The following is a 17,028-nucleotide window of genomic DNA, read 5'->3' on the forward strand; positions in this document are numbered from 1 at the left end:
AAGTACACCTGAGTGTTACATTTTTTGTTTTTCTACTTATACCCATCGTAGAAATAAACACAATGGGGACCCAATCATTTATGAAATTAAAAGGCTTAATTTTAGTGCGTTCAGTGCATTATGTGTTTAAGATCTAGGTTGAATATAGTGATGTACAAGTTGTCCAAATACAAATGTAAAATGATTGTAGCATATGTAACATTTAGGATTATATACAGTATAGTGGTTTCTTTGAAGCCTCCAAGTCCAACTCTAAGTTGGCTGTAATAAAAAGGTGCAGACATTAGCTCTTATAACAAGAGGTTCTTTCAGTAGGTAAAGTAATGGCAAATAAAAGTTAATTTATAGTAACTGATGTACAACATCACAAAATGTTAAAACTTCTTACAAGCTACTAGAGCTAATTTCAATGGAAAAATTGTTCAATTATTTACTCCAAGGTAGACTATGAATTTAGCAGCCCCAGTGTTGAGTTTTGCTCATCAGGAATGCACGTGCGGAATTCAGGCCTTGAGATCAATGGTTCCTGCAGTATTTTCCATCCATTATGATTAATGAAAGCAAAATCTTGCAAGGCCCACTGACCTCCACACCCAAATTCCAAATATGCACTTCTGGCAGATGAAGCACCGTTCCAGAACAACCAATTCACAAAATTACCCCATATGTTTTAAGATTAAAATGTGTCAATAAAGATCAACAATGGGGCACAAAATCTACAGAATAAAAATTCTAACATTTATCATTTTGCAAATAAAGCTCTGTGAATAAGTTATGTTACAACCAATTATAAACAGGCTACAAAGACACATGTCCTTTAATTGCCAGATCACTGAAGTGGAAGCAGTATGGTAAAGCAATTACTTATAGTGAGCATACACAGGCATTCTGCAATCAATCAAAATCCTTTTAAAAAGATTGCAGATAGGAGATTTGTGGGATAAACAAATTTAAGGATGATCTTTAGCGTTACAATGTTTTATGACATCAAATAATGTTATAATCTTTCCACAGCCCCATCAATAACTGATTGCTCAACAAGATTTACATTGCTTAGGAAAAACCCCCAAGAGGCCATCTGAGTCAGCAAGATGCTCAAGTATTTATCAAAAGAGCTACTGGCTGCGGGGGGGGGGGGGGGGGGCGGGGGGGAATTGTTAAACCTTCAGTAGGTGTTGATATAAAGGCAAATCCTTCCACAACAGATGATACCACAGAAAGGGCATCATCCAAATCTAAGGATTCCCAGTTATAATTCTAGTTCTCTATGAAAGCATCAGCTTGAACTGATATTTCATTCAAGAGCTCTCCACAAGATTTTTCAGGCAACATTTAATAGATTTTCTTATCTGCCTATGCCAGCTGAGCAAAGACATCAACAGATTTCAAAGTAGAAAAACTACTTACTAGAAGCAGAAGTTAAAACATTCCTATGCCGAGTGGGGAAGTGAACAAAATGATGAAAACTGACCATTGGTTTGGGGGTAAGGCTTTTATGCAGTGTGGCAATGGTGACGTTTGAAACAATGCAAGACTCCAGAGATAAAAACAAACTATTGCAGTGATCTTTCTCCCTAGCTGGATGATGGGTTTTTCCCAAAGTTACGTAGAGGATATGAACAAGGAAAAAATCTTCAACAATAAATTTTAAATGCACACTGTAAAATTTCATTGTACAATTACAACATCAAGGGAGTCACTAAGCAAACAGTTTCACCAAAACAGGTTAGTCTAGCTGCTCAGGTTCCATCACCTCCAACTCAGACATTCATAATATGCTGGACTATTTATCTGCCCAAATTGCTTAATTCATGTAAATCTTTTTTTGCAAATTATTAACTATAGATTCCATCCCTACTGCTCTCCCTATTTTATCCATCTGCATACTTTGTTAGTTTGGCTCAGTTGGGAGCACACTTGCCTGAGTCAGAAGGTTGTGGGTAGAAGGCCTCACTCCAGGACTTAATCTAGGCTGACACTTCAGTGCAATACTGAGGGAGCGATGCATTGTTGCAAGTACTATCTTTCAAGACATTAAATCAAGTGGAAGCATTTCAATTTTTGTGACTCATAGTGAAGCCATAAAATTGCATTCAAAGAAATGGGAATTACAGTTCAGGTCTTGGAGGATGAAAAAAATTGTTTAAAGAAAATCACAATAAAACACCAGTATCCTTGTTCAAATGGACATAAAAAGATCACAAGGCACTGTTCAAAGAGCATTGCCTTCTACCAGTGACCTAGCCAATATGCATCCTTCAATAAACATTAACAAAACAGATTACCAGGAAACAATTCTCATTTACTGTTTGTGGGACCTCGCTGTGCACAAATTGGCTGTTATATTTACCTACATTCCAGTAGCTGCACTTCAAAGAAAGTAATTATTTGGCTGTGCAGCACTTTGGAACATCCCAAGGATGTGAAAGGCGCTATATAATTGAATTTTTTTCTTCAGGCATATAATTACTTTCTGCACCCAAACTATTTGTGTAGGTAAAGGAACAACATTGTTCAAGCAATGATCCCTCTGAAACTCCACAATACCTACCTAGTGCAACAAGGAAGAAATGCAATCAAAAGATTCAGATCTTATCATGGACCATGAATCGAGATAGTTTGTAAACTGGAAAATTACATTGATATTATTACCAACCCTTAGCGCTCAGTTCACCTCCAACTCAGACATTCATTATATGCTGGACAATTTATCTGCCCAATTGCTTAACTGATGTAAATATTTTTGTCAGGTAAAAGATCACAGATTTGTATGTTTTTTTTAAAAACCCTCCTTTCCTGGAAATGCTGACTCATGCTGTGGTAGAGTTCCACAAACAATGACAACTCTCTGGCACCTCACTCCAAGTAAGCAGTCTTCATTCATGAAACTTGACAGTGTGTGCTGACATATCATTCTATCATTGGAGGCATAACAGCCAAGATTATGCAAATATGTTTTTACACACCTTTCCAGCAGGGCAGCACTAGAAGGACAAGCCCTGTACTGCATTTTCTGTTTCCAAGAATGTATTTTTATGGCTTCAGTAGGAGTTACATTAAAAATTGAAAAGCTTCCACTATTGTATGTTCTTAAACATGCTGTGCATGAATAGATAGCTTGAAACTTTAATTTTTATACTTAAAGAAGAAATATATGGTATGAGTGCCACACTTTTCTTGGGCCCTGATTGTTTACGACAAATTTTACTTTCTTGCATATGCTAATGAGATTGCCAGGAAATTTAAGAATAAATTGATATTGGCAAATTGGGCACATGGGTGGGCATAAATTATAAATTCGGATGTAACTTCCCAATTGCACCCCCACAGGAAATTCCATCCCTCTTCATGTGTCTAAATGCATTTGTGTGGAGAGGTGTAAAATAATTTGATTTAGCACTGCAAGAAAGTCAAGACAAACTAATCAGTTTCTTTTTAGATGTATGTATAATGGCTGAGCAGCAAAAATATACCTTCCACTCTGCAAAAGGCCATTAAAATTTGCACAATTCAATATCAAGAGAATTCTGTTAAGCTGATTAATTTTAATGTAAAAAGTTTTTTTTTAAAAAAGGTCCACAATCTTCGACAGCTTGGTTTCAAAGATGTATTCACTATGATGGGGGGTGGGGGCGTGGAGAGAGGAGAGAGAAGAACGAACTAGTGACAAATAAAAAAAAAATTGATAAACCAAGAAAAAAAATTGTTTATGCAATCAAAAAAGGCACAAGTCTTGTACTAGAATATTTTCCCCCCACTGATCAAAACTGTCCATTCATAGGTGCTACAACTTCCTGTTGTTGAGCAATACCTCCCCTGTGCTATGTTAGGCAAAAGAGAAAGTGGAACCAGGGGAGCTGCCTCTCATGGTTTATATGATGTCAATTCAACCGTTTACCTGCCTTGCAATACAGTCACTATTTGGATGAACGATTAGCATGACATGGGTGTGGTACTGGCACATTCAGGGAAATTACTACTTGGTTGAGCCTATTCATTGAGGAAAGGCCCACATACACATGAAAATTTGGGAAGTACAGTACTCTGGCTCTAGAGAAGGGCAGGGCTGTACAGGGGAAATCTGTCGGAGGCATTTCTAATGCATAGTGGCTGATTACATGGGTAATTTTAGAGAATTATTTTCCAGACTAATTGAATTTTATTTTCAGGTGTTTGTGTTATAAATGTTATTTATAAATTATATATTCATCCAGGTCAGAAATCCAAGATGGCAGTTGAAATCAGTTTTAAAAAGTTAAATTGGACAATGTGATTGGTTTGTTGCAAGCCTGCTGCTGCTACCAGATTAGTATCTTTAGAAACAATTGGAGTAATTGAATTGGTTGGTTTTGTGTGAGATCTGCATTACTGATAGGTAGCTTTCCTGAACTATATTTGAGCAAATCAGTATGGCTATATGTTAAATTAACTGACTAATTCTGCTATGGTCAAATGTAATGTGTGGTACACTGTACAGATGACTTTTAATTATATAGATGTGAAAGGGGTAGAGATTTTAAAAGATAAAGGTCCTAACTCAGATTACAAGTAAAAGAAAGAACTTGCATTTATATAGCACCTTTCACAACCTCAGGACAGCCCAAAGCGCATCACAGCAACCAAGTCCTTTTTGAGTGTTGTCATTGTTGTAATGTAGGGAAACACAGCAGCCAATTTACACACAGCCATGTCCCACAAACAGCAATGAGATAAATGACTGGATAATCTGTTTTAGTGATGTTGGTTGAGGGATGAATATTGGCCAGGACACCAGGAGAACCCCCCAGTACTGTACTGAAGCGTCAGCTTAGATTAGTCTCTGGAATGGAGCTTGAACCCACAACCTTCTGATTGAGTGGCAAGAGTGTTGCCACCGAGCCAAGGCTTAGACCTGGGGACAATTCTGGCCAAGTATTTTGTAACTATTGCATTGCACACGATAGGTTAGTATATTATATGTGACAACTATTAAATGGAACTTAAAAGGAGATAATGACAAGTAAAGATTGTGCTCTTTTATACGGTACCGAGGTTCATTACAGCGACTCAAGGAAAGAAAAAATGAAACATATTTTTCCAGTTATTTCCCACAAAGATAGTTTGCATCAACACTAAAAAAAGACATTTAGAGTAGAAATGTTTAATCACACAATACAAATCTTGTATGTTTCCCTTCTGCATCAATGACCAGAACTTGAATGCAGTCTTCAAGTTATTGCCTGACAAGAGGACTATACAGAATGACAACCTTAGATTTGCACTCTACTGATTTGCTGTTGTAGCTCAGCACTCTGATTAACTTGTCGCTTGCTGCTCTGTAATGACTGGACACGGTCAGTGTTGAGTCTATTATCACTCACAAACCTCTCTATGTAATTCCATACATTAATCCATATTGATTTTTATCTGCCATAGTTCTGCCCACTTGCAAATTTTGTCTAGGTCCTTCTTTAACTCTTTTGCTATGTCATAAGACTCTACGACTCCTCTTACCCAAAACAACTGTTTTTGTTACATCTCTCCCATCTTCAAAATCCTCCTTAAACTTACCGTTTTGACAGCATCTTTGACCACCTCCCCTTGTGCCCCATCTACTTCGGTCCAACTGTGAAGAACTTGGGATATTTTGCTACGTTAAAAAGGTACTACATAAATGCAAGTGGTCATTGTTTTACAGTCAGAGTGGTGCTAAAGAAAAACAATTTTCACTGCCTTTAAGATACTCTCACTTGCCTGCCTCCATATCTTCACCAATCCTATACCACTGCAAAGTCAAAAAAGGTGGGCAGTTAACCTGCTCCCTGGACAACTTGAATATTACACCATAACTATCACAAGAGGTTTGCAAGAGTCCTATGTTGAATTGCTTCCCTGGATTTATGGTGTACTTATCCTAACCTATCCAAAAATTATTACATTAAGAATATTGAGCCTGGAATTTGCTGAAAAAATAATGGCATGCGAATGACGCAATTAACTTGCAAATCGGCAAACAACTTGTGGCAAGGAAGAGATACTCCGTGAATTGCGAATCACCACAAGTTGCTGAACGATTTGCGGCGCTCCGCTGTTAGCTTTGCGAAAACAGCATCGCGCACTTAACCTCCCCATGAGTTTCATGAAGTTGCTGCATTTGCACATTAATTGCCCATTAAACTTGCCACAGAAAGTAAAGTCTAGTAATTAATAGCGCAAGTACCCTTTTAATGACATGATAATTGTTAATGACTGCCAATCAACCAGAAAGTGATCAACTAAAAGTACAGCATCTCATTCCTTCAGGTAGTGAATTGTTGTTGGAGATTTAAAAAATATCAAATTTTAATTTTTTTTTCTAAATTTTCCTTTGTCTCTTTTTTCTCTTAATCCAATCTTTCTTTCCCTCTCTTTCTGTATCTGATTTGACATTGAATTCACCCACTCTAATTCACCCTCCTTCTCAGTCCTTCCTCTGCTTATTTCTCAATCTTTTAATCTCATTGGTTAAGGAGGCAGACTGTTGGTCCCGTCGTTCACCAAAGTCCAAAGATGTCGTGTTGCCCTCACTGCGCATTATCAGCTCCCAATTCCAGAGCAAAAAATTTAGAGCTGAAAGGTGCAGGAAAAAGTCGAATGAACCGGGCACACCGCGAGATGCCCTGCTCCAGCAAATTCCGTTCCATTAGCTTATGAGGTAGAAATGCAAAGAACCAAAGTAACAACATGAGCCACAAAAATTATCAGTTTGTAGATTTAAGAACTGATTTAGTGTTTTTTTGATGACCAACATCAGACAAAAATAAGGCTATTGGCCCTCGTGATCTCATCACAACCAATGCTTTACATTTTGGGGTTTTAAATTCTAGATATACTACTTTCAGCATTAATGACCACTCCCATAAGTGAACTTTGTGTCCCCTACAAATAGGTCAATAATTCTTGTTCCTTGCATCCCACTGCAATCATCTCCCTCACACTACCAGTCAATGTAAAATCATTTCCAATATTGTTAAATTGCCAGATAAAACAAACAGTGTAATTTCTTTTTCCATCGAATAGACAATCCACAATTTTAGAATGCTGGGCTAATCTTAGTGGATGCAAGTCACAGCGTACCTTAATAATAAACTGACAGTTCCACTCAAATAGATTCTTACCAGATATGCAACAACTTCATATCCTTGTTCCTTCAGCCAAACCAGAATACATGAAGTGTCCAACCCACCACTGTAGGCAAGAACAACTGTGCCTTTGGATTGAGACATTGAACCTTTAGGAATGGGGGAAAGAACACAAAGCTATCAGACATTGCTACAATTAGTAAGGAAACCGCACAAAATAACTTCTTCTGAAAATATTTCTGCTTATCTTTTGAAAGTAAATAAAGGAGAAATGTTGGTAGAAAAGTTTCTATTCAATTTAAAGATGCAAATGAATAACTTGAAATACTCAGTATTAAATATTTTTGTTTACACAGAATATTCAAGACATAATCAGGCAAACTGGCTTTTGAGAAGTTATTGAGTCATATGGAATTAAGTAATCAAATTATCAAAGTCACTTCAACTTCAAAAATGCATGTTAAATCAGCTTGTTCACTCTGGCTCACTAAACTAATTCCTCCTAGACAGTTGACAATATAAATCAGCTGACGCTGTTTTTTAAAATATGGGACAGAATAACTGAGATGATCAAATAGTCAATTGTACATTATTGTTCTTGTGCTGCTGTGGGTGGGGTTTAACCGGAAATATTTGTAGGTATATCCTTGTGAACACATAAGACAGGGTCAGGAAAAAAAGCCACCTTATTTTTAACTGAGACGAAGGAACTAAAATTCTGTTTTCCCCAATAGAAATGCTTCACAGATATATGAAAGTTAATAGTGATGTTACGAATGGTTTGTGCATGTCAACAGATTTGCATTTCCTAAGGATGCAACTTCTTTATAGCTATACATTATTACTTAACATAGCAATGTCAAAAATTTGGAAAACTTTTGTGCTTTCACAGATAATCATAGAATCATAGAAAGGTTACAGCACAGAAGGAGGCCATTCAGCCCATCAAGTCCACGCTGGTTCTACGCAAGAGCAATCCAGCTAGTCCCACCCCCCCGCCCTATCCTTGTAGCTCTGCAAATTTTTTTTACTTTCAAGTATTTATGCTTTTGAAGGCCGTGATTGAATCTGCCTCCACCACCACCTCGGGCAGTACATTCCAGATCCTAACCACTCGCAGTGTAAAAAAGTTTTTCCTCATGTCACCTTTGGTTCTTTTGCCAATCACCTTAAATCTACGTCCTCTGGTCCTGGACCCTTCAGTCAAAGGAACAGTTTCTCTCTATCTACTCTGCCTAGACCCTTTGTGATTTTGAATACCTCCATCAAATCTCCTCGCAACCTTCTCTATTCCAAGGAGAACCCCAGCTTCTCCAGTCTATCCTTCAACGATTTGTGCACATAAACCCCCAGATCTCTTTGTTCCTGTACCCCTTTTAGAGTTGTGCCCTCTAGTTTATATTGCCTCTCCTCATTCTTACTACCCAAATGTATCACTTCGCATTTTTCTGCGTTAAATTTCATCTGCCACGTGACCGCCCATGCCACCAGCCTGTCTATATCCTCTTGAAGTCTATCACTATCCTCCTCACTGATTACTACGGTTCCAAATTTTGTATCATCTGCAAATTTTGAAATTGTGCCCTGTACACCTCAGTCCAAGTCATTAATATATATCAAGAAAAGCAGTGGTCTCAGCACCAACCCCTGGGGAACACCACTGTACACCTCCCTCCAGTCCAAAAAAACAACCGTACACCATTAATCTCTGTTTCCTGTCCCTTAGCCAATTCTGTATCCATGTTGCTCCTGCCCCCTTTAATCCATGGGCCGCAATCTTGATGATAAGCCTACCATGCGGCACTTTATCAAACGACTTTTGAAAGTCTGTATACACCACATCAACTGCAATGCCCTCATCTACTCTCTCTGTTACCTCACCAAAAAACTCTATCAAGTTAGTTAAACACGATTTGCCTTTAACAAATCCGTGCTGGCTTTCCTTAATCAATCCACACTCGTCCAAGCGACTGTTAATTCTGTCCCGGAGATAATGTTTGAAAATTCAAAATCAAAGAGCAGTAGCTTAGACTCAGTTAGGCTGAACTGTATTTAGGCAGAATTCATATACATTTGATTGGGAAAATCATCTCTGTGACTTTGTGTCACGATCTTATTGCATTTTGTTCGAAGTTAAATTGGTTGTTGCAAGTTTTGTAAACCCACAGGATATGTTAAATGCACAAAGTTTTTTTTTAAAAAAGGGAGTACAGCAAGTCTGTGTGATGGCTGACTACACCCCCCAAGGTTTTTCCAAGCAGTAATTAACCCCTTCTATTTGCCACGTTGCAGTGCTGGGTGAAGGCATCATGCTGTCGAGTTTTTTTTTGTGTCAGGGCTTAATTTGAGTGGATATTTACAAACTGCACTCCCCAAGGTGACAGAAGGAAATCAGAAATTTGACAAATGCATGCTGTGCAGATTAACCCAGAAGAACCACAGTGGATTTTGTGTTCCTTATTACAGGTGATCATGGTTTTCGGAACCGTGTCAAAAGGGGTTAACTGATATAGAAAACAATTGTATCACAAATTTTATATTGGACAAACAAATGAACATCTGGAGATCAGATGGGGATATGGATTGGTGTAAGGTGCGAAGATAATAGATCAGTGTATTATGCCAGGAACTCCTGCACGCAAAATGACATTATTTTGGGACTGATTCCTGTGATGGTGGCAATACCATTGCTATCGGTTGTGAGAAATCAATGGAAGTATTCAAAGTTGAGTCAATTGGTGTGTTGGAGGATGATATACACAAGGAATTTGTGAACTCTCTGAGGATATTAGTATGGGGAAAGGAAAGCATCTGGAAAACATCAGACACTGCTTGTTTTTGCAGAAGGAGTGGGGCCTGTTTGTACAGATATGACGTTTTACAAAGCACATTGCTAGCCTGTGGTTTCACCCTGGATGAAGAATCCCGTAATTGTACTATTCAACTCGCTCGATGGAACTCAAAAAGGGCCATCGCCTACATGGAGAAAGGAAGATATTGGGGTCGATTTTAGGAGGGAGGCGGGTTGGCAGTGGGGGGTCGACTGGACGCGTGGGTAACGCGCCCAGTGAATTCGGGGTGCTCCACACACGATCACAGCCTAATTGAAGGCACTTACCTTGGCTTCCAGGTTTTGCGCTGGAAAGCTGCGCAGTGGGCGCACTGCGCACCCGCATCACAGGCTGTCAGCAGGAGGAACCCTATTTAAATGGGCAGTCCTCCAAAGCTCAACCACAGGCTAGCAATGTGCTTTGTAAAACGTCATATCTGTACAACCAATTTAGGAGCATGGAGCAGGCCAGAGGCAAGGCTGCTCCAAGGTTCTCTGACTCGTCACTCCAGGTGCTGCTTGATGGGGTGAGGAGTAGGAGGGAACTTTTTTTCCCATTGGATGGGAGGAAGTGTCCTCCCTCCACCACCAAGAAGGCCTGGCTGGAGGTGGCCGAGGTCACCAGCAGTGGCAATGTGTCCAGAACCTGGGTGCAGTGCAGGAAGAGATTTAATGATCTAACCAGGTCAGCCAAAGTGAGTATACTTACGCATTCTCGCACACTCCGTCTTCCACATCACCTCCACCACCACACAACTCCTTCTGCACTGCCACCACAACGCTCTCGCATCACTCCTCACATCCACTCAACTATCATCCTCACCTTGCCTACACATACTTACCGCCCCAGTTCCCATTCGGACACTACCACGCAACCCAATCCTCATACAATCTCATGGCTATGTCTCACACGCACCCTCCCATGCATCTCCCTCACGCTCAACCCCACCCACACCAATGCATGCAGCAGGTCACCATGCAACCATCATTCAACCACGCATCTGTGTTTTGCCTTGATAGGAGAAGAGATGACAGAATGCCCGGGAGAGGGCAAGGAACGGAGAGGGCCTGCCACACCAGGTAGCATTAACAGATGCGGAGCAGCAGGCACTCGAGATAAGCCGGACGCTGAGACTGGGAGTGCACAAGTGGCTGGTGACAGAAATCTAACACTTAGCCCTCATGACAGCGAATGATCTTAGCATCACTTGGGATCTGCAGCACCTCAACATCTGTCCACATGCTTAATATTGCATTCTGTTCTCTTGCAGGGCCATCTGCGACCGCCGTGACCGTGGAGGGCGATTTCTCAGAGGACCTGCCGGTCTCTGAGGGTCCATCATCACATCTGAACCATCCATCCACCAGCGCAGATACACACACCTCAGTGGGTCCCCGTCCTCACTTAGTTGGGCTTGCACATAGTGAGTCATCACGCACGTGAGCACGAGCAGACCCTGGTGGCAGGGGCGGCCATGGAGAGTCCGCGTCGGTGGGAGCACTCTTCTCCAGGCTCTGCTCAGCTGGACCCAGATGCTGAACCCTGGGGGCCAGCCGTGAAAAGGAGTCATCGAGCGGCAGCAGCACATTGCTGAGGTACTGGAACCGTTGCCACGCGCACTCTCCACAATCGTGCAGAGGATGGAGGAGTCCAACTCTTGCATGCGTGCAATACTGTCACAGGGACGTGAAGGCATCTCTGAGATAGTGTCGCGGGTAGGTACGGGAATGTCTGAGATGGAGGAAAGGCTAGACTTCATCGAGCGTCAAGCACGGCTCAACAACGAGTCCATTCAGGCCCTGACAATGGCCGTTCAGATTCAGGGTAAGCAACATTCTGCCGCCTAAAACAGGCTGACAGATACCTTACAACTGGCCTTCCAAGGCTTCACACAAGTCCTCCAAACTGTAGTCCAGCAGGGTGGAAGGAGTGATGTGGGCCTGGGCCAGGAGAGGGATGATGGTGAAAGGGGACATGGAAGTGGGGACGCCACTCAAAGCACTCCCACGTCTCACCCGTTGCCCCCCTCTCAACCTGTACCCGCAATGCTGCCTCCTCTCCAGGTGGCAGAGTCTGCCCCTGCACAGGTGCAGGTGGAGCAGTCTTTGGAGGGGCCCTCAAGGGCACCGAAACCCAGAGGGCCTCCGCGCAAAGCATCTCATCGGTCAGGGCATAGACAAGAGCAACCTGCCACTACCTCTGCTGAAGCCACAGGGGTAGCACCACGTAGGGGTTCCCGTGAACATAAGGCGAAGGATTTGTGAGCACAAAGGGGATGCACAGGGGTGAAAGACGAAATGTCATGTTTTTGATTTATTTTCCTTTGTTTTGCGAAAAATCATAAAAAATATCACCACTACTGTCACGTCTTTGAAAATCTTGTCTGGTTTGCGCAATAATGCCCTTTCCTGAGGATCACCATGAAGACCCACATCTGATGCCACCCATTGTGTCACTGCAGAGTGGGTGTAGGTGTATTTGCAGGGTTCTTTTGTGCAGACGACTGAGACACGCCGGCCATGTCCCCGGTGGCACAGTGAAAGGATGTGGAGGAGAAGTTGTTGAGGGCAGCGGTAACTTTGACAGCGACAGGTAAGATGATGATGCTCAGGCCAGCCGGGAGCAGCTTGGCATGAAGGAGGCTGCTGATGTCTATGACTACATGTCGAGTGACTCTGAGCCTCCATGTGCACTGCTGCTCAGAGAGGTCTAGGAAGCTGAGCCTCAGTCTGTAGACCCTGTGGCGAGGGTAGTGCCTTCTGCGACGCATCTATCCCTGCGGTTGCCCTCCCTCCTGCAGGTGGATGTGTCACAGCACTGTGTTGTGGAGCGCCACGTGTCGGAGGTGGACGGCGTGGCTGGTGATGCTGTTCATCCTCCAAGGAGGTCATGACTGCAGCTATGGCGGCCCCCATCCGGAAGATGTACATTTGAGGGGGTCCGCAAGGTAGGTAAGTGTGAAAGTTTGTGAATTTTATTGTTATGAGGAGGGTGGTGGTGGCCAAACTTTGTCCAAAGTGACAGAGTGGCCTCCTGCAATGAGTGAGCGTCTCCACCCCCACCGGTCAAATGGACCTTTGCAGCTGCCACAGGCTGGCAGCTGCAACATGTCCATTTCAACTGGAAGTGTTTCCCCCAGTATGGGAAACAGTCTCAGTCGAGTTGAAAATTCCACCCCTCCTAAAATATCCTACAAATCAGGTCTGCAAATGACCTGAACTATCTACCTAATTGGTTTAAGTGGGATCCCGCCGGCTTTAATTGCCGGCGGAAGTCCCGCATGCAGGTGCATCTAAGTGCGTCACTGGGGAACCCAGAAGTGGGCGGGTTGTTGCCGGGCTCTGGACCCGCCCCAGGAATCCCCAATTTTCAGAGCCCCCCCCCCCCCCGCCACGAACCCGCCGGCTCGGACGTCCGAAAATCGAGCCATTGTGTTACAATTAATGAAACGCACTACACACATGCCCGATTGGGCGGTCAACATTTTGCCTTGCACCAATCGATGACTAAAATTGGGGATGATGTGGAGATGCCGGTGATGGACTGGGGTTGACAATTGTAAACAATTTTACAACACCAAGTTATAGTCCAGCAATTTTATTTTAAATTCACAAGCTTTCGGAGATTTTCTCCTTCCTCAGGTAAATGTTCAGGATCTGAACATTTACCTGAGGAAGGAGAAAATCTTCAGATCCTGAACATTTACCTGAGGAAGGAGAAAATCTCCGAAAGCTTGTGAATTTAAAATAAAATTGCTGGACTATAACTTGGTGTTGTAAAATTGTTTAAAATTGGGGATAAAGTATTGGTGCCTGTTAGGGCCCACAATGTTACAGAAATTCAAGTAAACATTAAAAGGGGTCTGGATACAGATTATCCTGTAAAACCCCAATGTATATTTAGACTAGGGGGGCAAAAAACCTAACAGTTGCCACTGCTATAAAGCCAAAAGTGGGAGAAATCAATCTTTATAAAGGTTATTTATGAAAGATTAAATTCAGGTATAATTACCCCATCCAGGAGCACAGCATAAAAATGTTATACGTGCAATCAGATTTATGTGGTTTGGTTTTAATGACAGAAAATTAAATATTTTAAATACCATACATTTCAATTTTGTAACTTTTGCAATATTTCTCTTAACATGATTCTCCCCATTTTCCATCTAATTAAAAAGATGGATTTTTTTCATTCTGCAGTGAGAATTGTATCACATTGTATTGCATTACAGTGGACCTCTCTGAGCAGCAGTGCTACATGGTTGCAAAAACTAGTAGGGTTGCAAAATACCCTGGCACTGCATGAATGAGTTGTGAACTTACAGTATCGGTTTACAGCAATGACCAACTCAAAAGAACATATTCTACCAGTTTTTCAAACTGATAACAAATCTTCTTAAAGCTTAAAACGTACGATCTCAAACGTATCAATTTGCATTCACAGGTGTCAGCCTTGGCTCGGAGTCAGAAGGTTGTGGGTTTAGGCCCCATTCCAGAGACTTGAGCATATAATCTAGACTGACATTTCAGTACAGTACTAAGGAATTGCTGGATAACCAGAGCTGCTCTCTTTCACAAGATGTTTAACCTATATTAAGACGTTATGCCTATCTGCCTTCTTAGGTGGGTGTAAAAGATGCCACGGCACTATTCAAAGAAGGGTAGTGAAATTCTCCCCGTGTCCTGGCCAACATTTATTCCTCGACCAACATTACTAAAACAGATTCTCTGGTCATTATCTCATTGCTGTTTGTGGGACTTTGGTGTGCACAAATTGGCTGCTGAGTTTCCCTACGTTACAACAGTGACTACATTTCAAAAGTACCTCAGTGGCTGCGAAACGCTTTGGGACGTTTCTAGGTCATGAAAGGCACTATGTAAATTCAAGTTTTTTCTCTAACAAGATCATTACAAATCAGGAAGGCCCATCTTAATTCGTCTATCCAGGGTGATCCTAACCTCTCTCCTCCCTCCCAACCCCCAGGTCATAGCATTCACTTATTTCTTCATTGATTTTTGCCTGCACAATGAGTCTCATTCACCTGACGAAGTGGATAATCTCCGAAAGCTTGTGATTTTAAAATAAATTTGTTGGACTATAACCTGGTGTTGTAAGATTCCTATCACTTGTCCACCCCAGTCCATCACCGGCATCTCCACATCATGATTACAAATGATAACAGCGGGGGGATGCCCGCTTTACAAAGTGGCCTGACAACCTTCCCTTGGATTCGCTTTGCAATACAAGGCGGAGATGTCTTCATTCGCATCTGGAATCACGTCCACAAGGTGTTCTTTTTGTTTCGGTATAAAAGGATAAGACGATTAAGCAAAGATTAAAAAAGAAACACCGCCAACAAAAACATTTTAAAAAATCTGCCGCTCGCGGACTTTCAAAGGATTTACTTCTGAGGTACTGGAATTGGGACGGTTTGCAAAATAAAGGCGACAATCTTTGCAAATTAAAAAAAAAAGCGCCTCAGGATTCGTTTCAAAGAGAAATCAAGGCGTGACACGCGAGTCAAAAGCTGCGATTTTTAAAAAAAAAGTGAGCTTGTTGAAATTATCAACTTTTTCTTTTTTCAGTTTTAAAACCCTGTTTTTTTTTTTTGCTTGCGGTTGTATTGTTACCTGTGGATCTCCTCTCCCTACACTCAGGTATCTCACCTGTTTTTTTTCCCCCTCAGTTTAGTGGTGCGAGACGCGGCAGTTCAACCTCGCGCCGTGCCTTTTATTTTTAACCGCTCCGTTCACGCGCCGCCGATCCGTCTGCTTCTGCGTAGAACCCGACCCTCACCCCACAACTCTCCGATTATAAACAGTCCGAAGGAGCCGGCCCGGCGGGCGTGATTGGCAGCTGGAAGAGGCGGAGCCCCAGTCGCTCGCCCCGCCCTCATTCCCATTCCCGCCTCTCCTCCCCCCCCCCCCACACCTCCGTGCGTGATGACGTCGCACGCTGCTCATATGTGTCAATCATTTCGAGCCTGAACCTTTTTTTTGCACAGTTGGGCGCATTGATAGATGTCCACGTCATCCTTGCAGGAGGAGGACGTTACTAACAAAAAATAGACAGTTGTTTAAAACTATTAACCTAAGCTAAATGTATAGCAACTCAAATTTATAATAAGGCAATAACTGTCCAGCCACCTCCCACTGAACCACACTGCCATCCCTGAGTCCCTAACCATCAACATCTTGGGAGTCACCATTGACCGAAAACTAAACTCGACCAACCATATCAACACTGTAGCTACAAGAGCATGGCAGAGGCTGGGTACTCTGTGACAAGTGGCTCACCTCCTGATGCCTCAAAACCTCTCCATCTTTCAAACGTATCAATTTGCATTCACAGGTGTCCAAATTAAATAATTGGCTTCAACACATAACTCCCGAACATTTCTATTTGTGAATTTGTGAATCGGTGTGCAGCTGTTCTTACACAGTCTCTCTAATCCTCTACCATTTTTATTTGAGCTAATTTTGTTTCTATCTTTGTTATAAAATGAAATTTTGAAACAATTTTACAGAAATGTTTCCAAGGCACCCAAGAATAATTTGCACTCATATAACATGGTGGGCTTACCCCGAGGTGTGCAGTTCACTTCTCAAGCAGGCAAAAACAAGATCCAGGAGATTATTTGATTATACGCTCAATGTCATGTGGCTATACACCACTTGTCCCTCGAAGAGGTTCAAGTCAGGAAAGTGATGGAGTACTCACCACTCACCTGGATGGATGCAGCCACAGCAACACTCAAGAAGCTTGGCACTATCCAAGATGGAGCAGTTTGCTTGATTGGTGCCCCTGCCACTGGACTCAGCATCTACCTCCTGCCATCACCAGCACATGATGGCTGCAGTATGTACTGTCTACAGGATGCAATGGAACAATTCAGTAATGTCCAGCACCTCCCTCCCCTTGGCGTCTAACACCCAGATGGCCAAGAGCAGCAATGTCATGGGAACATCATTCTGATGGACATATCTCATCACTTCTGCATTGGCACTGAGTCAATATCTTGGAATCATCTACCTACCATCATGGGAGCACCATCAAAACAAGGACTACTGCAGTTCAAGAAAGTTTGCCATCACCTT

General features: G+C 42.2%; 1 protein-coding gene across 1 annotated transcript in view; it reads right to left on the bottom strand.

Moving 5' to 3' along the window:
* Positions 1 to 15,730, bottom strand: part of ass1 (argininosuccinate synthase 1) — a 115,061-nt gene extending 99,331 nt beyond the window's left edge. Inside the window, exons 1-2 of the mRNA XM_067969848.1 lie at positions 15,598 to 15,730; positions 7,137 to 7,249 (exon numbers count right to left, since the gene is read on the bottom strand). Coding sequence (XP_067825949.1) covers positions 7,137 to 7,244 — 108 coding nt within the window. The 5' untranslated portion in view covers positions 7,245 to 7,249; positions 15,598 to 15,730. The remainder of the gene's footprint in view (positions 1 to 7,136; positions 7,250 to 15,597) is intronic.
* Positions 15,731 to 17,028: the final 1,298 nt, after the last annotated feature.

Source organism: Heptranchias perlo, chromosome 31, assembly GCF_035084215.1.
Source record: "Heptranchias perlo isolate sHepPer1 chromosome 31, sHepPer1.hap1, whole genome shotgun sequence".
Lineage (NCBI taxonomy): Eukaryota > Metazoa > Chordata > Chondrichthyes > Hexanchiformes > Hexanchidae > Heptranchias > Heptranchias perlo.